The 22,187-nt window shown below is 39.2% G+C and overlaps 1 protein-coding gene across 1 annotated transcript in view; it reads left to right on the top strand.

The window, feature by feature from the left end:
• Nucleotides 1-2,669: 2,669 nt before the first annotated feature.
• The window catches only part of DNAJC1 (DnaJ heat shock protein family (Hsp40) member C1), a 251,994-nt gene continuing 232,476 nt past the window's right edge, over nucleotides 2,670-22,187 (top strand). The window contains exon 1 of the mRNA XM_066384590.1: nucleotides 2,670-3,186. Coding sequence (XP_066240687.1) covers nucleotides 2,980-3,186 — 207 coding nt within the window. The 5' untranslated portion in view covers nucleotides 2,670-2,979. The remainder of the gene's footprint in view (nucleotides 3,187-22,187) is intronic.

The following is a 22,187-nucleotide window of genomic DNA, read 5'->3' on the forward strand; positions in this document are numbered from 1 at the left end:
TTTTACTTTAAGAAAAATACTATATCAGAAAGCAAGCTAAAAAAATTAGAGTGGGGGAAATGGTGGTGAGAGGTATTTATAGGGTTCAACTCAACTAATTGAAAGCTAACATGTGCTAAGCATTGTATTTGGCCCTGGTGATATACAGAAAAGGTGATAGCCGCTTGCTTTGGATGGAATGTTTGTATTCCCCCCCAATTCATATGTTGAAACCCTAAATCCCAATGTGATAGTTTTTGGCAGTGGAACTTTTGAAAGATAATTAGGTTTAGATGAGGCTGTGATAGTGGAGCCCCCAATCTGGGATTAATACCCTTACAAGAAAAAACACAAGTCTGACTTGTGGTGGAACAGTGGATAAAGCGTAGACCTGAAATGTTGAGGTCATGGGTTTGAAACCCGTATCTGGTCAAGGCACATATGGGAGTTGATGCTTCCTGTTTCTCCCCCTTTCTCTCTCTCTTTCTTTCTAAAATGAATAAATAATATCTAAAAAAATTAAAAAGAAAAAACACAAGATTACTCTTCCCCTCACCCACACTCCCATCATGTAAGGGTACAGCAAGAAGGCTATCTGCAACCTGGAAAAGTACTCTCATCAGAGTTTGATTATGCTGGCACCCTGACCTTGGATTTTCCAGCCTCCAGAACTGGGAGAAATAAATGTCTGTTGTTTAAGCCACCCAGTCTGCAGTCTTTTGTTATAGCAACACTAGCAGACTAAGACACCCTGCGCTTGTATCTTTGAAAGGTAAGTCTCATGATGAACTTATATATATATATATATATATATATATATATATATATATATATATATAGAGAGAGAGAGAGAGAGAGAGAGAGAGAGAGAGAGGGAGAAATATATATATTAAATTCAAGAGAGAGGGACAAATAAGGACAGACAGGAAGAGAGAGAGATAAGAAGCATCAGTACCTCATTGTGGCAACTTAGTTGTTCATTGGTTGCTTTCTCATATGTGCCTTAACCAAGGGGCTCCAGCCCAGCCAGTGACCCCTTGCTTAAGCCAGCAACTTTGGGCCTAAGCCAGCGACCATGGGGACGTGTCTATGATCCCACACTCAGGCCAGCGACTCCACACTCAAGCTGCTGAGCCAGCGCTCAGGCCGGTGACTTCAGGGTTTTGAACCTGGGTCCTCTGTGTCCCAGGCTGACACTCTATCCACTGCACCACTGCCTGGTCAGGCAAGTATATATATATATGACTATTTAAAAATATTTTAAAATTCTGCAATAATAGAATTCCTTCAGTAAGATTTACTTCTTAGATGTTTTTCTAACATTTATCAAATAATATATTCTTACTATGAGAGTAAAAGTAGCTTTATCATTCCCCTGAGTTTAATTTAAGTGACCTGATCCAAATTGGAAAAACCTAATATCAAATTTTCAAAACTGGGCAAGTACCATGAGTTATACAAGCATTTGTTGTTCCCTTCTACATCCACAATAAGAGTATGGAGTCAGAGAGGAAACTTGTGAGAAGGCTAAGAAGAACATAAGGGTCGCCCAAGCAGTAGCAGTGGAGGAAACAAAATTAAGGAGGCTGAACAGAAGCTACATAAGACTAGGAGGTAAGACATTGTTGAGAAAGAGGTTTTTAGCCTCTATTTCTTTAAAAACAGACCTCAGTTGAGAAAGGAAGTGGGCTAAGGTGGATAAACCACACTTCCCTTAAGACTATGATTGGGTCACTATTATTAATTCTGCCAGGCTGCTTATTTTATGGTATTAGACCTATAAATCTTAATTCATATCGAGAGAGGGGAAACCAAAAGAATGCAGGAGAAGGGGCCTGCAGGAATGACTGATTAAGCGTTAAAAGAGTATCCACATCTTTAACTCTTAACAGATCTCTAACTGATCTCCTGGAGACTCCTACAATATTTATAAGAGAAACAAGATCTGTAAATAGATAGGGCCAGGGACCCCGGAAAGCCCTTTCCCCTTGCTGCCCCACTGAAACTCCCCTGCCCCACTTTGAACCACCAGGTGCGTGTAGAACCCCAGACAAAAAATCAGGTGCCCCTTGCATGGACACTGTAAAAGCTATATAAGATGTAAGAAATCTGACTTCAGAGAGCTTGTGCTTTGGTGCTATTAGTCTCACATGCTCCGCCGGCTACTAATAAATTCCTTTTCCTCTATTAAGTTGTCTCGATGTCTATTATCCTCCATTTGGGGGTCATTTTTCCTGCTACAATATTTAGAAGCATACTATTTTTGTTTTGGTCCTAATTCCATTTCTGCTTCACCTTCCTCATGAAGAATACTTCAGACTACCTCCACGATTTGCCACTTCAAGGCCATGGGTTCAATTGCCTCTATCGCTTTGCTGATGGAATAATGAAAAGTGTGGAACAGAGGCCATAATCAATAATCAGTTTCCACATATGCTTTTAGTTTTCAATATCTTTGGAAGGGTAAAAGGGGCAAGCTGTTTCAGGGGAAATTCATACTTGAGATGTTCCGGGTACATGCACGATGCCCACGTCTCTGACTTTTCTGTAAAAAACGCAGTCAGCCCCTCTGTGAGCACCAGCCATCAACAAGCTATCTCAGAGGCCTACATCTGCGGAGCCCCCGCTCCCCTACTTCCGGCTCCGCCCCCTCCCGGGGTTGCTAGGAGACGTGATGTCACAGGAAGCGAGGCCTGGAATAAGCTAAAGCGAGGGGAAGCCTCTCCCCCTGAACAACCCCGGAGCTTGGCCTGGCTCTCCAGCTGTTCGGAGGCCTGGGGGGCGAGCGTCCGCGCCCGGCAGAGCCCGCTGCGACTCCCGCCGCCACCCGCCGCCGCTTCGCTCCTGCCGCTGGGGCGCCGCGGGGCGGGCGCCGCCGGGAGTGCTGCCCGTGCTCCTGACTGGCGGGCACTATTCCCACCGCCCGCGCTACACGCCACGTCCCCGGTCGCGGCCGACGGACGGCACAGCGTAGCTGGTAACCTTTCCGAGCTCAGAGTGATGACGGCTCCCTGCTGCAGGCCGGCCTGCCTTCCTCTGCGCCGCGGGCTCCGGGTAATGCGGTTCCCGCCGCCGCTGCTGCCGCTGCTGCTACTGCTGCTGGCTGCCGCGGGGCCGGCGCGCGGCTGGGAGAGCGGAGACCTGGAGTTGTTTGACCTGGTGGAGGAGGTGCAGGTCAACTTCTACCAGTTCCTCGGGGTGCAGCAGGTAAGCGGCCGCCCGCCCGGGCAGAAGGCCGGCGGGTCTGGGCGGAAAGGGGGCTGGGGCGGCCTTTGACCCGGTTTCCTCCGAGGGAGCCGGCACTGTGGCCAAGACGTGGTCATCCTGGGCTCTGGCCGCCCTCCTCTGCCCGGCCACTCGGCTGTCCTCGTTACCCAGCCTCAGAAGGAATGTTTCGCTGTCTCCAGGCCCTCTCCGCCCTGTCCTGCTCCCCTTCTCAAGTGGCGGTCTCAGTTTCAGGCTGGACGGTGCCACTAGCCTGGGGTGGTGATCCCCTGGTCTTTTCTCTGCCATCTGAGAGAGCCCCGTCCACCCAGCGGTTCTGGAGGAAAAGGGAAGAGTGGTGTGTGGGAAAGAGTAATCATGGCTCATGTACAGTGTCACCAGTTACACTTATCTTTATGCTTCCTCTAGCTGCTTCCTTCCCTCTGCCTTTCCAGGAAGGTAGGAATGCGTTTTGGTCCGCGTGTGTTGCAGAAGTTTTTCTGGCCCTGTCCTTTGGAATCTGTTGGGTCTGTTGTATAGGGGCTGGTATCACAGTTGAGAAATCTGGAGGAACGTGAAGCCTCTGCCGCGTTGGTCCTGGATCTCATGCAAAAACCATTACGTTTTCTGGGCAGTAGAGGCACTTGAGCTCCTACAGGAAGAGATGCTCAACCTGCAGCGGAGGGTTGTCCTCTCTTTCTTGTGATTCCATTTCTTTTTTTAGCTTGGGACTGAACCTGTCAAGTACGCTTGCCCCTCTGTACTTCTACCTGTGAGTGGTCAGTGAGGGGAGATAACTAGCCTCTATCTGAGTGGTACTGCCAAGAAAATGACATATGGGATGAAAGACTTGGGATCTCACACGATCTGATTGAGCCCTTCATAGATGCTTTGAATAGTTATGAGGTAGGAAAAAAAATTAAGATTTACCAACAGTTGTCATTCAAGGCGCACTTACCATGACTAGATGTGAGATGTACATTTCTCCCCTGTAGATGTGAACTATTGAGCTTAACACTAAATGGAGATTTACTTTCAGTTAAATATAATTGAATATAAAATTGCTGTTCCACTATGATTTTAATGAATTTTATTTTTATAAGTGTTATTAAAGTATAAGCATTTACATTTCAAATTCCTAAGTGCAAACAGTTATATACTGTCATAGGCCACTTACTGCTCATAGGACAAATATATCTCACTACAAAGTGATGATGATGCAACATGTGTAAAACTCATTATTGAAAATAACTCCAAAGTCTTTTATGAACGCCATTAGTTAGAATTTATCATGATTGATTAAATTCTGTAGCTAGAGAATCTTAAATATAACCTACCCAAAGATCTTGAAGATGCTTTCCAGTTATTAATGGAAAATTAAACCCCTTTAAGAGAATACAGAAATTTAGTAGCACTAGTTTAAATTTTAGATTATGCAGTTTAGCTTGCATGTGAACTCAGAATTTTTGTTTATAATTTCATGCAATTTAATGTGTAGAGTTAATTAGGCAGTGTGAACAATCAGAGCACTTAAGTATATGGGCAAAGATGAGAAAATAAAGGAAGCATAGATTCTATATCAAAGTAGAAAAAAATAGAAAATTGTTTAATCTGTGTTTCTCTACCCAGACATATCAGGAAAATTTTATTCTACCTAAGCAGAGAAACTGATTGGAACAAGTTCTTTACCTTACACTTGAACCTTAACTTTATTGGACGCCTACTAAATTTTAAGCAATGGGAATTGGCTGCATATAAAATAAAACCTGTAGCCTCGGGGAAACTCACAATTTAGTAGGGAGAAACAGATAGTAAACAACCAAACAAGGAAATGTCAATGTCAGATGGTCAGAGAAGATCTTTGAAGGAAGTAAGGGAATGAGCCCTGTGGATAAGTGGGGGAAGAGCATGCAAGGAAGGCAGACAGTGTTGAGTGCAAAGGCCAGAGCTTGCATAGTGTTTGGAGTAGGGTGAACATGGAGGACAGTAATAGGAGATGAGATCAGAGTCAAGGGGTTAGGGCTTTGTAAGACATTATAAGGACTTTGGCTATTACAAATTGGTGCTCTCATGGTGAGGTGACATTGAACAGAAGAGGTACATGATTTGACTTAAATTTTAAAATATTTATAAGAATTGTGTTGAGGATCGTTTGTATATACATCATCAGTTACTTAGAGGGATAATTAGGGTGTGGAATGTATTGATAGATGGTGTCTGGGTGATGTAAACTAGTCAGAATCTGAATTTAATTAGAACATACAGCTGGCAGGATTTTACTGACTGTTTGAATGTGGAATGTGAGGGGAAAAAAAGTTGATAATTTTAAAGCTTTTAGTATCAGTAACTAAATAAATAATGTGTATCACAGTTTCCACTTACTAAAATGGAGAAGCCTGGGGTAGAAGCAGGTTTGGTTGGGAAGGGGGCAGGGATCAGGAATTTGGTTAGGGGTCATGCTAAATTGGAGATCTCCATTCAACATTCAGGTAATTATATAAGTCTGCAGTAACAAGGAGAAGGGTTTGGGCTGCAGATATAAATTTGGAGTCCCTGGCACTTAGATGGTAATTTGAAGCCACAAAACTGGGTAAGTTCCCCAGGAGGGGTGAATGTAAATAGCAAAAAGAGATGTCTGGGAGTTGAGCCTTGGAGATTCCAAACTTTTATGGTCAGGGGAGAGGAAGACCCAGCAAAAGAGACAGAGAAGGAAAAGTGAAGTAGAAAGCAATCCAAGAAAAGATGGTCTCTTTCAAGTCAAGTGAGGAAATATTTGAAAGAGGAGAAAGTGATCAGCTAACTCAAATGCTGATAATTCAAACAGGATGGCTTTTGAATTTAATGGTGTGAGGGTCATTGGCTCCCCCAGCAAAAGCTGTTTCAGTGGAGTGGTGAGATCAATGTCTGGCTAGATTGGGTTCAGGAGAGAAAGAAGAGGAATTAATAAATAAAAACTTCTTTTGAGACAGCCAGGGATGATAGTAACTGAATGTGGCATCCCTTTTATCCCCTTCCCTCAGGTTTTAGATAGTTAGCTTAGTTACTCCCTAGATTCTATTTTGGAATAATTAATTATTTTAAGAACTGAGACCAGGCCACTTTCTGACCCTCTACCTTGGGCAAGTTAGTTGCCTCAATTTTAGAACAAACTGTATCTTCCTTTATTTTCTTCATAGTTAGGCAATGTACTAGACACTTAAATTTTTAATGAATGATAAAATATAAACATGGTCACTAAAACTGAAGAGTAATTCCCCAAAGGAGTAGTTGCTTGACAGTTTTTACCCTATAGGTAATATTTTTATGTGTACTTTTATATCACTCACATAGTGAAGGAATACCTTTCCATGTACTCCTAGATTTCAAATTATTCATAGGACATTCCAATTTGGATATTGTGTCTTTTCAGCAGAAAATAGGGTGAGAGATTAGAGAGGCGTAGGAAAAAAGATGTGTGTTATTGAAGTAGCTTTCATTAGTGACTTACATTCTAGGTTCCCACAATAGTTATATTTCCTGTACAGCTGCACCTTGAACAACCTATATTACTTGTGTGTGGGGAGTCAATGGTAATTCTGTATTTTTTCATTGTTTGTTGGAGCCATGACTTTCCTTGTATTTTGTACAATATTCTGACCAACAATAAATATTTAAGATTGATTTTTTAAAAATCTGTGAATTGACAAGCTTAGTTTAACTTTTGCAGTATTTTCTTTCTGATGAAGTCAGAGTAGTCTTTCTTGTGCCAGTCAGCCATTACAGATTCTTGTTAATAGACCTAGAAAATGTGCTCCTTTCCCCCACAAAGTGTTGTTTATGCCTCCTTAGATTTAAGTGAATGCTGAAACTTAGTTAAAAGAAGAAAAATTATTATGTGCCATGTGCTTATAAAATATTGAACTTTAATTTTTTTAATCAGAATTAATAAAGCTTTTAAGCTCTTTCAATCTGTTACAAATGTACAGAATGTATAAATGTACAGGTTAAGCAGCCTGTGTAGCGGAGGAACAGTTACTGCCCAGTCATCCCATATCCAGGTAAAGAGGGACTGTCCTAAAAACAGTGCTATCTTTTGACCCATCTCTTACATCTCTCCATGAAGGAGCGAGTTATCTTGGAGGATGATTGCCTTTGCTCTGTTTTGCTTGGCTGGGGAGAGCTAATCAGTCAAAAAACTATAAGCCATGGTAATCAGTCTCTTCTCTGTCACTCTCTGCCCCAAACAAGGAAGGCAATTATCCTGGACAGACTTTCGAGTATGCTGTCTAAAAGTCTGGGTTGGAGAGGGGAGGACAGGCTTTGCTAGCAAACCCATTCGGCCCCATACCTAATTTAAATTCTGTGGTAGCTTTTCAGCAATAAAGGCGATATTTGATTTCTATCTTCCTGGCTTTTGTCTCAGTTTTTTAGGATGGAAAAAAAGCGTAAAGTCTTTAATGGGGCCTTCTCAAACCCGGTCATAGTTCTTTTTAAAAATAAAGATGAAGCCCTGGTTGGCTCAGCGGTAGAGTGTCGGCCTGGCGTGCGGGGGGACCCGGGTTCGATTCCCGGCCAGGGCACATAGGAGAAGCGCCCATTTGCTTCTCCACCCCCCCCCCTTCCTCTCTGTCTCTCTCTTCCCCTCCCGCAGCCAAGGCTCCATTGGAGCAAAGATGGCCTGGGCGCTGGGGATGGCTCCTTGGCCTCTGCCCCAGGCGCTAGAGTGGCTCTGGTCGGCAGAGCGAAGCCCCAGAGGGGCAGAGCATCACCCCCTGGTGGGCAGAGCATCTCCCCTGGTGGGCGTGCCGGGTGGATCCCATCCCGGTTGGGCGCATGCGGGAGTCTGTCTGACTGTCTCTCCCTGTTTCCAGCTTCAGAAAAATACAAAAAAAATAATAATAAATAAATAAATAAATAAATAAATATGAAGATCTCTTTCATAACTGACTAATGAACCTGTACTGTGATTATCAATTATCTATAACGACTCTTGTGGTGGATTCCACTGAGCTCGTGGTATTTGTTGAATATAGTCCGTCTTTAGTAGGTCTATTCCCTTGTAAATCCATGTCATTAATAAGAGATTCCCCATTTTCATTGTGAGGTCCAAAATTATTTGTTAATTTGGAGCAAGGGAGATAGACAAACTCTGTAATGGTAGGTACATTTCCAGTCATTTATATTGCCGTTGTAGGCATACCCTTCATGGAGTTAGCACGGAGTAAATACTTGTTCAGTTGTACTATATATCTTTGCATCAGGTTGGACAGTTGTAAAATGAGTTTACTTTTCTTACGTGCACACTATCTAGTGGAGATCGTTTGGGCATATTTATGGGGAAAAGCAGGTGTATTATAAAAATTTTTCCATATCATCTGATGGAACAGAAATCCTCTTTTAGTTTTGTTTTCTTTTTCTGTTTTGTTGTTCTGAGTTTTATTTTTTACACTAATTATAAAGACACTCCTAGAATATTTTCTTTCATTATTTATAAATTACACCCTAGGTTGAACTTGGAAATTGGGATTGACCTCTGGTATTATGATCATTTTATATAGATCACCATTTTACCCAGTGATTGATATAATGTGGTAAATGTAAAACTCATATGTTTTATTCAGTGCTAGGAATGAAACAGGGTGGATGGAAGTGAGGGTAGATATTTGACTTGATTGCTGAGGGAACTTATATAGCACTTAGAGGTAACAAATTGTTTGTTAAATGCTTAGTATCTGTATTTAGCCTGTTCTCAGCTTTATGTTTTCTGTCAATGAACTACTTATTCCACAGGCTGCTTCTACATGGTCCTGGGAATCTGTTACAAAGATGGGCATTATTTGGACAGTAATGACATCAATGAATGTCACCCCAAATTAAAAATACTGTATTTCTAAAACCTTTCGTGTATCGAGATGTGCAGAGATGGAAGGAAAGGAGTTGCAGTGAAAAGAGAGACTTCTAATTGGGTGAAGCAGGACCCTAGACCATTTTATAATGAAGCTATAGTCATACTTTCAAAAGTCTTTATTTTCATCAAAACACTTTACTTTTGAATGATGGGTCCTATACTAGTGAATATAAAAATATGATTAATGTGCTTTAAGTTACATCTTAGTGTTCCTTTGAAGAGCTAAATATTTGGGTTTTTATATACATATTTATTGAAATTTATGTGTAAGAGTGTCATTTAGGATTTCATTAGAAATTTAATCAAGAATTTGTCTCATTCCCAACATTCTCAGTACAAAATTAAGGGTAAGATTAAGTCACTTATTCAGTGTTTCTGATTCCCATCATACAGGAACTGGAATCTTGTATGTAATCAGACATGTTGCCTGATTTCATCAAGGGAGAGAAAATATGTATAGAAAACATTATGCTTCATTATGGCTGCCCATTGTAGTGCAGATGAGTAGTAAGCCTAAAGCTCTGTGTGCCTGCACAGTGAACTAATAGAATTTGAATTAAATATTAAAGGTAAGAGTTTAAAATCACTAATTAAATAAAGGAAATGTCACAGTATAAGCAACAGTATTAAAATGGATAAGAAACAGTATTGAAATGCCATGAGAACGAATGCTAGAATTCTAAAAGGGAGGCCAGACCTGTGGTGGTGCAGTGGATAAAGCATCAACTTGGAATGCTGAGGTTGCTGGTTCAAAACCCTGGGCTTGCCTGGTCAAAGTACATATGGGAGTTGATACTTCCTGCTCATCCCCCCTCCTCTTTTTCTCTCCCCCTCTCTTTTTCTCCTCTCTAAAATGCATAAATAAAATCTTTTAAAAGAAAAAGAATTCTAAAAGGGAGTAATTGCTTTAGTTAAATTAGGGAATACAGGGGTGGGCACAAGTGTTTACATTTGTAATACAAATAAATAATATAATAATTAATAAACAATAATACAAAAGTAAATTCTGTATTTTGTATACTCATAACTGTAAACCTACTTTTGTTCACCCCTGTAATTACAACTCCTGGTTATAGAAGGTGCAAAAATTTTAATAAGCTACATGAGACCCTATTGTGGCATGTATAGTGAGCACTAGTCAAAATGAGTTAACACCAGAAAGCTCATTTTTATTATTTACTAGAAAGGTCTGAACAGACCATAGAAAAGTCTCAGGGTTCATATCCATGCCTCCTAAGGAAAGTAGACACATCTTATTTCTAACCAATACTTAAGGGTCTTATACCACTAAAATGGATTAGGTTAAGGAAGCTATTCCATGACTAATTGTATTTATATATAACCAAGAAGCCTCTGACTTTTTTGATGTTTCTTTTTAAATTGCATATTATATTAGCAGTTATTTTCAATGACCACACTTTTAGTTAACAGATAAAAGATTAGTATCTAGATTCTTTAACTTTTAAGTAGTGTTTTTCTGTTAATAGTTGGTGATTAAACGTGATTTAAAGAAGTTGACACATATGTGTAATATAGAATGATTGCAAATTGCAATTTTACTTGCAGTTAAGTGTATCATATTTTACAGTATTTTTGTATGGATCGTTTACCTGTTGTAGGAAATAGATATCCTATGTTTAAATAAAGTGGTTTAGTTGAGACATTTTATAAAGTTCAAATAACTGCCATTCTTGTGAGTTTTTGTATCAAACCTTTGTAAGTATAATAAGGCTTAACTTTGTGTAAATTAGATTAATCTTTAAATTATTGTGGAAAGCTTCACAGGTTTTCAACAATGCTGCTACCTCTCAAAACATTGTTGAGGCCCTGGCCGGTTGGCTCAGTGGTAGAGCGTCGGCCTGGCGTGCAGAAGTCCCGGGTTTGATTCCCGGCCGGGCACACAGGAGAAGCGCCCATCTGCTTCACCCCTCCCCCTCTCCTTCCTCTCTGTCTCTCTCTCTTCCCCTCCTGCAGCCAAGGCTCCATTGGAGCAAAAGATGGCCCGGGCGCTGGGGATGGCTCCATGGCCTCTGCCTCAGGCGCTAGATTGGCTCTAGTCACAACAGAGCGACGCCCCGGAGGGGCAGAGCATCGCCCCCTGGTGGGCGTGCCGGGTGGATCCTGGTTGGGCGCATGCGGGAGTCTGTCTGACTGCCTCCCCATTTCCAGCTTCAGAAAAAACAAACAAACAAACAAACAAACAAAAAACATTGTTGAAATTTATTTTAAATTGATTTTAAAGTCTGTTTGACACCCTGGCCAGCTGGCTCAGCTGTAAAGCGTCAGCCGGGCTTGTGTAAGTCTCGGGTTCGATTCCTGGTCAGGGCACATAGGAGAAGCGCCAATCTGCTTCTCCAGCCTTCTCCCTCTTCTTTCTCTCTGTCTCTCTCTTCCCCTCCTGCAGCCAAGGCTCCATTGGAGCAAAGTTGGCCTCCGCCTTAGGCGCTAGGATGGCTCCAGCTGCAAAGGAGCAACGCCCAGATGGGCAGAGCATCGCTCCCTGGTGGGCGTGCCACGTGGATCCTGGTCAGGTGCATGCAGGAGTCTGACTGCCTCCCCGCTTCTAACCGGAAAAATACACACACACACAAAACAATGCGTATTTGGCAGATTATCCTGATTAATAAGTAAATCTTTAAGATGAATTTGATATTTTTCTACAGCTAATAGTCATTTGGAACTAAATTTGATTGCTAAATTTGGTTAGCAAGCTTGGATAAATAAAATTGGGTTGATGAAGAGAACCAAATATAAAATTCACATAAGGTATCATAAACTGGCTTGAGAACTGTTCTCAAAGAAGAGTTCCAGAGAAGTTTGGAGGGATATCAATGGAAGTAAATCTATAGCTTACAAAGTAACTGAATGTATTTCAGTAAATGAATTGTAGAGTACTTATTTGTGGGCAGCAACTTTTTATTACCTATAAGAGAAAAATATACAAAAAAAATATCTTAATTTTAGAGAGGTGGGAAAATACTGAGCTGAAATAGCGATTTTAAAACTTTTTCATCTCATTGCACACATAAGTAATTACTAAAATTTTGTGGCACACCAAAAAAATATGTTTTATTTTTTTGATGATCTGACAAAAATATAGGTATAATTTTGATTCATTCACACTGGACAGCTGTTGTTGTGTTGGCTGTTGTCATTTCTTTTATTTGACAATCTGAAGGAAAGAGGTCAGTGCTCCTGACTAAATGGTCAGGTTTTGTATGTTTTAAAAATTCTTGCAGCACACTTATTGAAAATCACTGAAGAGAAGATTTCAATTACAGCTAGTGCTCGACTTAAACCACAATTGGTTCCGACAGACCGGTCGTAACACGATGTGGTCGTAAGTTGAGTAGGCTATATGTACAGTACTGTGAAATGATGTTATAAAATCTTTAAGTCTGTTATATATTATAATTTTCTGTTCATTTTATGCCATTTGTATCATCTCTACACCATTTTGTTTCTTATTTTTACATTCGTCAGGTTTAAGTAAAACACTGCATTACCAGTACAACTGGTTTAATATTTGCAAAGACAGTTTCCTCTTGGTAGACATCTTGGGAGGGATTTGATGAAAAATATCCAAGACACAAAACACAAATTGCTGTACTGAGTCTGGGATAACAGTTGAAATGGTGCACGCAGAGATGGTAGTGCTGCCAGAAGCTGATCTGCACTGTTGTACACCCAGCTGAGCTGCCAGACGTGGAGAATTTGTGGCTAGCGATTGTGGTTGTAAAGTAGAATGGTCATAAGTTGCATAGCTCGTAAGTCGATCAATATTTGTATCTGCCTGCTTTTAATATTAAAAACAGGTATCACAAAAGTATTCATTATATAATATAATAAAACTAGCTAGAGCAGAGTCACAGAAGAACCAGAATAGACCACTGAGGGAGAAAATGGGCACTGCACATGCAGAGGGAAATGTCCACAGAAAAAAATACATAAATACACATATAAATAGTAATGGAGTAATATCTCCATCTTGTGGTGTGCTTTAGATAGTGTCATTGAAAATATTGAGGGGTTGTATTTTGACAACTGTAGGCATAAGTAAGAATAAAATATGAGTCAGGTGAATAATATAGGGCTCAGAGACATGCAGTGTTTTGAAGGGACCTTTAAGACTAAGCTTCCCACCTGGTGTTCTGCAAGCAGCTGTGCTCATATAGTGATGCCCTCCCATGAGTGACCTCAGCAGTTTAATTCAGTGTCCCACAAACAGGTACATTTTTTTATGAAGCAGTTGCAATAGCACTGCAAAGGCATGCAATTCTATTTTTTTTTCTGGGAAAATTTATAACTATATAGTTTTAAAATTAGTTTTATCAACATATTTGCTATATTAAAGATACTTATTACAAGCAAAAGACTCTGGATATAAAAGGAATGAAGGGCCTTGGCCTGTGGCTTAGTGGATAGAGTGTTGGCTGGCATATGGATGTACCAGGTTTGATTCCCTGTCAGGGCACACAGGAGAAGCAGCCATCTGCTTCTTCCACCCTCCTTCTCCCTCTCCCTTTTCTCTCCCTCTTTCCCTCCTGCAGCCAGTGGCTTGATTGAGCATAGTCTGGAGCATTGACTCCAGACAGGAAGTTGCTGGGTGGATCCTGGTCAGGTCATTTCTGGGGGTCTGCCTCACTATATCCCTTCCTCTCACCTAAAAAAAAAAAAAAAAGAATTAAGAAGTCTTTAGTGAATTAGCATCCTTCAAGTACTTGATGGTGGAATGACCATTAAACATCACAGTAGTTTTCAAGAACTTCAAGGAATACTTTAATGATATGTAACAGTCCTCTGTGTAAAGAGGATACAAATTACTTTGGAATACATAAATTCTGATTAGCCTAAAGTAATATTTTGTAACACTAAGAGATAACATAATATGTAACTTCTAAATCTGACTGGCGTATATCTCATATTTTTGAAGGATGTGACAGACTTTTTCAAGCCCTAGAGCAGCACTGTGCCATAGACACACATACACACACACACAATTTAAAATTTTCCAAGAGTCACATTTAAAGACATAAAGAAACAGGTAAAGTTTATTTTAATATTTAACATATCATTTTACATGTAGGCACATGTAAAAATATTATTGAGACATTTAATCTAGCTTTTTTACTAGGTCTTCAAAATTTGAAAAGTATTTTGCATTTATATTTCTAGTACACTTCGATTTAGATACCAAGTTTTCATTGAAAATACTTTATCTGTATTGAGATTTTTATAGAATGTATAATTGATAAGTAGATTAATGTATCCAAATTGATCCAAACTGCAGAATCAAATAAATTCTTCCATACTGAAGAATCAGACCCCATACTTTCCGGTAACTGAATCAAGTATCACTTTTAAATTTGAATATAAAATAATCAAAATAAAAATTTGTTTTCTGACTTGCCTAGCACATTTAGATTGCTCAAATATTGCTGTTGGCCACTACATTGGATATCGTAGGCTTAGAGAATTATGTATTTCCCCATGTATAAGACACACCCTTTTTCAAAAAATTTGGGGTCTAAAAATTGGGTGTGCCTTATACAGTGGTTGTAGATTTTTTAACTTGCATTTCCTGCTTGTTGTCTTTGCGCTCATCGTTTCGCACTTGTTACCTGTATGTTGCGGTAGGTTATGTCTTGCCACGTTCTGCCCAGAAATGGCTCAGAAAAGATTTTCATACAGTCCTGAATTAAAGTTAAAAGTGATCCAGTTTGTAAAAGTGAATGGAAATCGTGCTGCTGAACATAGGTTTGGTCCTCCTCCAACTGAGAAATCAATCCGAGACTGGCTACAAGGAAGAAGAAACCCTACTGAAAACACCACGGCAGAAGAAGGCCATGAGAGGCAAGTCTGCAGAATGGCCTGATTTAGAGAGGGAATTGGAGATATGGATTGAAGAGCAAAAGGTAATTGGAATTTCTGTGTCCACAAAGATGGTTCAGCATGAGGCAAGAAGAATTGCTGTTCAAAAAGAAGTTACTGATTTCAAAGGAGGACACAATTGGTGCTTCAGGTTCATGAAACAATGGACTAAGCATGTGTACATACATGCACCAGACTTGCCCGAAAGACGCCTGAAAGCTGTGAGCAGAAGGTCCTTGAATTTCATCGTTTTGTCATTCAGTGTTGGAAGATGCATCAGTTTGAGTTGAGACAGATTGCAAATATGGATGAGGTCCCCCTTCAGTTTGATGTCCCAAGTAACAACTGTTGATAAGAGGAGGATGAAAATTGTAATAATGAAGACAAGTGGACGTGAAAAGAGCCATTATATGGTCGTTCCTTTGGAACAACTTATTGTGCTGACAGGACCAAGCTGCCTCCTGTGCTGATTTTCAAACACAAAACAATGCCAAAAGAAGACATTCCTCAAGGAGTTATATTGTCCACATTCATGACAAGGGTTGGCTGGATGAGGATGGGATGAAGATCTGGTTTGAGAAAGTTTGGAGAAGGAGACCAGGTCGGCTCTTATGCAAACCTGTCCTATTGGTGCTTGATCAGTTCAGGGCACCAACAAAAAACACAAAGAAGATTGCTGCAGAGCAAAAAACAAAATTTGCCATCACACCTGGAGGCTTGACATCCAGCTCCAACCTCTTGATGTTGGCATTAACAAACTCTTCAAAGCTGCCATGAGAGAAAAATGGAACCAGTGAATGAAGTCTTCTGGGGACAATTTGACACCAGCAGGAAGAGTGAAGAAACCAACTATAGGAGAAATTTCTACCTGGGTGTAAAGATCCTGGGATACTCTCAAAATTGAGATGGTTATCAAATCATTTAAGAAGTATGGCATTTCAAATGCCATAGATGGAACTGAGGACAAGGCAAAATATGAAGACAGTGATTTGTCGTCAGACATAGATAAGAACAAGCTAATGGATGGGAGTTTTGACAGTGATGAGGAGTTGTATGAATTTTATGATGAATAAAACTTGAATTTAATAACTTTATGTAATACATTTTTTTTTTCAAATTTCAGGCCCCAAAATTAAGATGCATCTTATACATGGGGAAATATGATAATATTTCAGTGTTGTATAGATATAGCTAAATATATACATATATATTTAAAGATTTTATTAATTTTAGAAAGGAGAAAGAGAGAGAAAGGGGGTTGAGGACCAGGAAGCATCAAGTCATATGTAGTTGCTTCTAGTGTGTGCCTTTCCCGGACAAGCCTGGGGCTTCAATCCAGTGACCTCAGCATTTCAGGTCAGTCAAAGTCTATCAACTGTACCGTCACAGGTCAGGCTGTATCGAAATACTTTTAAATAAAATTACTGACTACTGTTTCTATTTTGTTGGAGACATAATATAGTTTTTCTTTTTTCTTTTTTTTTGTATTTTAACCCAGTGTAGTTTTTGTTGTTTTGTTTTAGATTGATCCAATTGTGCTAGATACCATCTTTCTAGTTACTTATGTGTACATTTTATCCATTCCTTTTTTTTTTTTGCCATGAAGGTTATTGATATAGAGCAGTGGTAGTCAACCTGGTGCCTACCGCCCACTAGTGGGCGTTCCAGCTTTCATGGTGGGCGGTAGTGGAGCAACCAAAGTATAAATAAAAAGATAGATTTAACTATAGTAAGTTGTATTATAAAGATTTATTCTGCCAAACTTAGCGAAAATCCGACATAAAGTACTTGGTAAGTGATTATTAGTATATCTTTAACTTGCTGTAACTCTGCTTTATAAACTTTATAAAGTAAAGTTACTTCCCTACTTTATAAATCACCATTACTGTGGAACCGGTGGGCGGTTAGAAAATTTTACTACTACCAGAGATACAAAAGTGGGCGGTAGGTATAAAAAGGTTGACTACTGTGCTGCTTTTCTAGGGACAGTAGGTTCTAAGCATCCATGTGTAGAGGCCTGTCTGCTAAGAGTGTCTTCAGGCAGTCAGTTTAATTCAGATAGGTCATTTACTTTTGAGGATTTGCCCATTGTAGTTTATAATCCTTAAAATGTTATTAACTTAATATATTAGGTCTTTAGTGATGATGCTTTGACCAAGAAATCACTAGTGTTCCAACTACTTTGTAATTTTAACTTTGAGGTTGCACATTCTCCCTATTAATTTGAAATTCACCCATCAGATATATGGCTAGCTATGAAAAATATTCACTGTATTCTCAACTGCCATTTGTTTTGATTATTATATTTGTTTTTAATTTAAAATTATTTTTGAGCCAGCAAGAGAGAGTCAGGGACAGACAGGGAGATGAGAAGTATTAATTCATAGTTGCGACACCTATTTGCTCATTGATTGCTTTCTCATATGTGTCTTGACTGGGAGCTCCAGCTGAGGCAGGGACCCCTTGCTCAAGCCAACAACCTTGGGCTTCAGGCCAGCAACCTTTGGGCTCAAGCCAGCGACTATGGGGTCATGTCTAGGATTCCATGCTCAAGCCAGCGACCCTGTACTCCAGTTGGTGAGCCCATGCTCAAGCCCAATGAGCTCACACTCAAACCCCTGACTTTGGGGTTTTGAACCTGGGTCTGCAGCCTCCTAGGCCAGTGCTCTACCCACTGCACCAGTACCTGGTCAGGCGTGATTATTATAACATCTTTAATTAATTGACTTTAAAACGATATCCCCAGATAGAGTTTTATTTATGTACCATTCTTTAACTGTTTATAAGATCAGTGAGGGATTCTAGCCATCCTTTTTTAATAGCTGCCTCTTCCACCACTACAAAGCCCCTAATAAGCACTGCTTTCCTTTGGACTGAATAATTGTCAAAATTTTTGCCTTTGCCCTTTGTAATTTCATAAGCAGCTGAGGAAAAAAAGACCTTAACAGTGATGATATTATGCTTAGCTTACTGTTGTTTTAGTGATTTTTTTTTTTTTTTTCATTTTTCTGAAGCTGGAAACAGGGAGAGACAGTCAGACAGACTCCCGCATGCGCCCGACCGGGATCCACCCGGCACGCCCACCATGGGGCGACGCTCTGCCCACCAGGGGGCGATGCTCTGCCCATCCTGGGCGTCGCCATATTGCGACCAGAGCCACTCTAGTGCCTGAGGCAGAGGCCACAGAGCCATCCCCAGCGCCCGGGCCATCTTTGCTCCAATGGAGCCTTGGCTGCGGGAGGGGAAGAGAGAGACAGAGAGGAAAGCGCGGCGGAGGGGTGGAGAAGCAAATGGGCGCTTCTACTATGTGCCCTGGACGGGAATCGAACCCGGGTCCTCCGCACGCTAGGCCGACGCTCTACCGCTGCTTACTGTTGTTTTAAATAGTCCTGGTATAAGAAAGAATAGCACTGGGGTCAGAAATGTTAAAAATTCAGTGCTGAAGGGAAAAACAACAAAAATAAAAGTTAAAGAACTGATACAGATTTCTGAAGTTAGGAGAGACTGTACTGATATCTAACCTATTTTCTCTTAATAGGAGTCTCTTCTGTAGCTTTTTCTGAGCAGAAGGTCATCCAGTCATTTTATTTATGTCTCATAATGGGGATTACAAACTAACCCAATAAGATTTTGATAGTAGAACTGAGTAGAAATTTTATTCTTGTGTAAAGCCAAAATCAGAATTCTTATATCTACTTTCAACTTTATTTATAGTCTTCTTTTGAAATACCCCTGAATATATATTCCTTAAAAATTATTTTTCTGAAATCCCTTAAAATAAAATGCTGAAGAGGAATAATTACTTGGTGATTTTCTGCACAACAGTTGTTTTTTTTTTAATAATCATAGTTCCTTATGTACCGATTATACCTTAATAAAGCTGTTTAAAAAAATACAAGCAACTGTTGTATCCCGTCTAGTGTACTGCCCATTATACAGTAGGCCTTTGACACTTGTTGAAAGAATGATAATATGTCTGTTGAATGATTATTTTTCCCACCCATCTTTGTGAATTTTATAAACGAGAGGTTGATATGAAAAACAACTTACAGGGAAGCTGAGGGGCCTACTTGGTTTCATGTTCTTTAGATAAGTCCACCCCTAGAGAAGACCCAGGCCATCATCGGTAGATGTCTTAGAACTATACTCAACATGTTTCTAGGTTATTATAAATAATGCCCTGGGCTTATCAGAGTCAACATCAGGAAATTTCTGCAAGTTGAAAACTTAACATGACTTGGGATATACCAGCTTTTAAAATATGGACCAAAGGACTAACTTAGTCAAAACTGCGCCCTGAAGTTGTTATAGACTCATAAAGTAGGACTCCTCTGTACAGTTCTGCAGGTTGTGTGTTTGCTTCAAATTTATCATTGTGATATAAAAATGTTTTAGACTTTGAGATTATTATTGAAGAAATTTTGCATAGGTGGTTAAACTGTGAAGGACATGATTTTTCTTTCATAATTAAGGCGTCATATTTCTCTAGGTAGAATTTTGGTTTTCAGGTTCATCTCTAAGTGGGAGTTTGTCTCTCCTTTTTGCTCTATCCCTCACCCCCTCAGGGGCTTTATAGTTGCTTTTACTCCTTTCCCTGAGATACCAAGACAAGAACTAGGTCTTCTATAGGCAGCTTAGGGCTCCCTCCTGAGGTTAAATTGAGGCCATTGCAGATTCAGATACAAAGCATGCAGGTCCATTGGCCAGCTCTCAGCTGTGGGCCTTTTAACATCTCAGATCCATAATATTTTCATAAGTTGTATCCTCAGGCAGTGGCCTTTTCACTTTCCACGTTCTTTTTCCACAAGTATAGAGTGCCACTGTAACCCCCTTGATTACAAGTATAGAGTCTGGCTCTGAGCCCCGTCTTCTGTAGACTAGTTTTAGTCCTCATTATTATATGAGTTGAACTTCTTGTTTCTTTTGCCTACTTGTAGGTATGGAGCTTAGTAGGCTTATAACTTAAGCTCTCTTTGTGGCTATTCTCGAGATACTTAACTAGTGTTTGATCATGGCTATATAGGTTTATCATTTTCTCTCTTAAAATTTTATCACTAGTACATATTTGGAGTGAGGTTTTGGAGGAAGTCCCTCAAGTACTTGCAGTGCTACTTTGACCCTGGAATATTTTTTAAAGCTGCATTTCTTATGTAATAATAATTTTTAACACCTGTTTTCCAATTTAAGAACTTTTTGCCACTTATTATGTAGAAGTCTAGTCAGGCCTGTTATTCACAACATAAGAGGCTGTTACTTAGGCATTAATAAGGACAGTAAGCCATTCAGTCCATGTCCATATCTGTCCAGTATTCCTAGACATAGCCCAGTCTGGGTGCTAAAACCAGAAAGGAACATTTCTAAAATAATCAGATCTCACAATGTTTTGAATATGGTAATAAGTAGATCCATGATCACAGAGTGACTTTTGTTGCCTTGCTAGTCGAGATTCCCAAAGGAGAGTCCTGAACTCTGTCTTGAGCCTGGTTAACAAAATATGCCAGATAGGGAAATAGAATCTCAGGTACATGTTAGAGAAACCATTGCTGGAGGAAATGAATGGTCTAAAATTAAATTATATGGAGGTGATTGTACATTGGCCCTTTGAAATTATATACCATTCAGAAACCTCTTCAACTTTCTCTCTCTGGGCTTAAATAACATCATGTTTCCTTGTATTCAGTCTTCAAAGACTTATTAAACAAAACATAGGACAGTGAGGGTTAACCTGCCCTGGATACCATTTCAATAAGCAGTTTGATGAACAGTTGTAAAATTATTGAGTTTCAGTGGATAGTAGGTTCATGGAACTGATTTTTAAAAGCTTCAAACCGTTTATAAAGTCATAGTTGGGATATACTTTAAATGATTTATTTTTAAGGAAAGAAGTATACAATTCAGACTTATAAGAAAGATAAAAGATCCTCTCATTATGATTTCACAGTATTTAAATATAACCAGTTTACATTCAATATGAGGAACACATTTATTTTGTAATTATATATACTCTTAATATTAAATTGTTAATCTAAGGGAAGTTTTTAAAAATATTAACCTGGAGAAGAGTGGTATAGTGATCTTTGAAAAGATATTTCACTTACAATCATTGTACTTTTCTAATGTGTATAACTGAATCTGTAGGAATTCTTTGATGCAATGTTTCTAACCTTTGTTTTTGTGACAGAATAGAATATACGCACAGCTGTCTAGATTATGTTATGTAGTTATGATAAGTGTGTTTTTCATATTTGTTAATTCATTAGTTCTTTTTATAATATTACTACTAATAGTAATAGAATTGGAAACAATCAGATGATATAGGAGAATATTTGAGTAAATTATGACATCCTTGGTATGATATATAATTGTTAACATTATTTGTGAAAAGTACACAGCAACATGGAAAAATACTTATAATGTAAGTGGAAAGCCAAATATCAAGTTGCATTTCCATTGACTATAATTTTTTAGGAATTACATACATGCACAAAGGTGAGATAAGTAACACTGGTTAATGAGACAGTTTGAATTGTGGGATTGGTATAATCATTTTCTTTAGGGGAAACTATTTCATTTAGAGTTCTGTTAATATTACTGATATATACCCATGTAAATTCTATTACTTTAAAAAGGAGAATGTTACATAATTAAATCACAATTGGATAAACTAACAACATATCTTAGTATTTATGAGATAATTTTCATGAATATTTTAAAGTTGTTTTTAACCCATAACCTATTTAAAATTATAAGTGGGGAATGAAATAAGACAACTTTAGACTAAGAAAAATCGATTTATTTTGTTACTTAAAAAATATTACCAAATGATTTTATAATTCTTTCAATGAAGCAGAATTCATTATAATTTCAGACTTTTAATTACTTGAAAAATTAATAGCCTGGGTCAAATGAAGTAGCTTTAGGTCTGTGTTGAATAAAAGTGGTTATAAATATAATTTCAGTCACTTGTATATAAAATTCTACATTCTGGTAAACAAACACCAGGGTATCTCAGCCAAGAAACCAACCATAATAATTCCACAGGTTGAGCCTCTGGTCTTTATATTACCCCTCTGAATGCTTTTATATATATTGTATATCTGTAGTTCAATATTTTAGATCCTACTGAACAACCAGTAACAATACAGGCTATTTATAACTCTTACATCCTCGCAGTTCTTGTAGTTTAGTGGTGTGTGGTACAGCACTGTAGCCACAAATGACTTATAGACCACTTGAAATGCAGCCA

This window comes from Saccopteryx leptura, chromosome 5 (genome assembly GCF_036850995.1).
Source record: "Saccopteryx leptura isolate mSacLep1 chromosome 5, mSacLep1_pri_phased_curated, whole genome shotgun sequence".
Taxonomy (NCBI): Eukaryota; Metazoa; Chordata; class Mammalia; order Chiroptera; family Emballonuridae; genus Saccopteryx; species Saccopteryx leptura.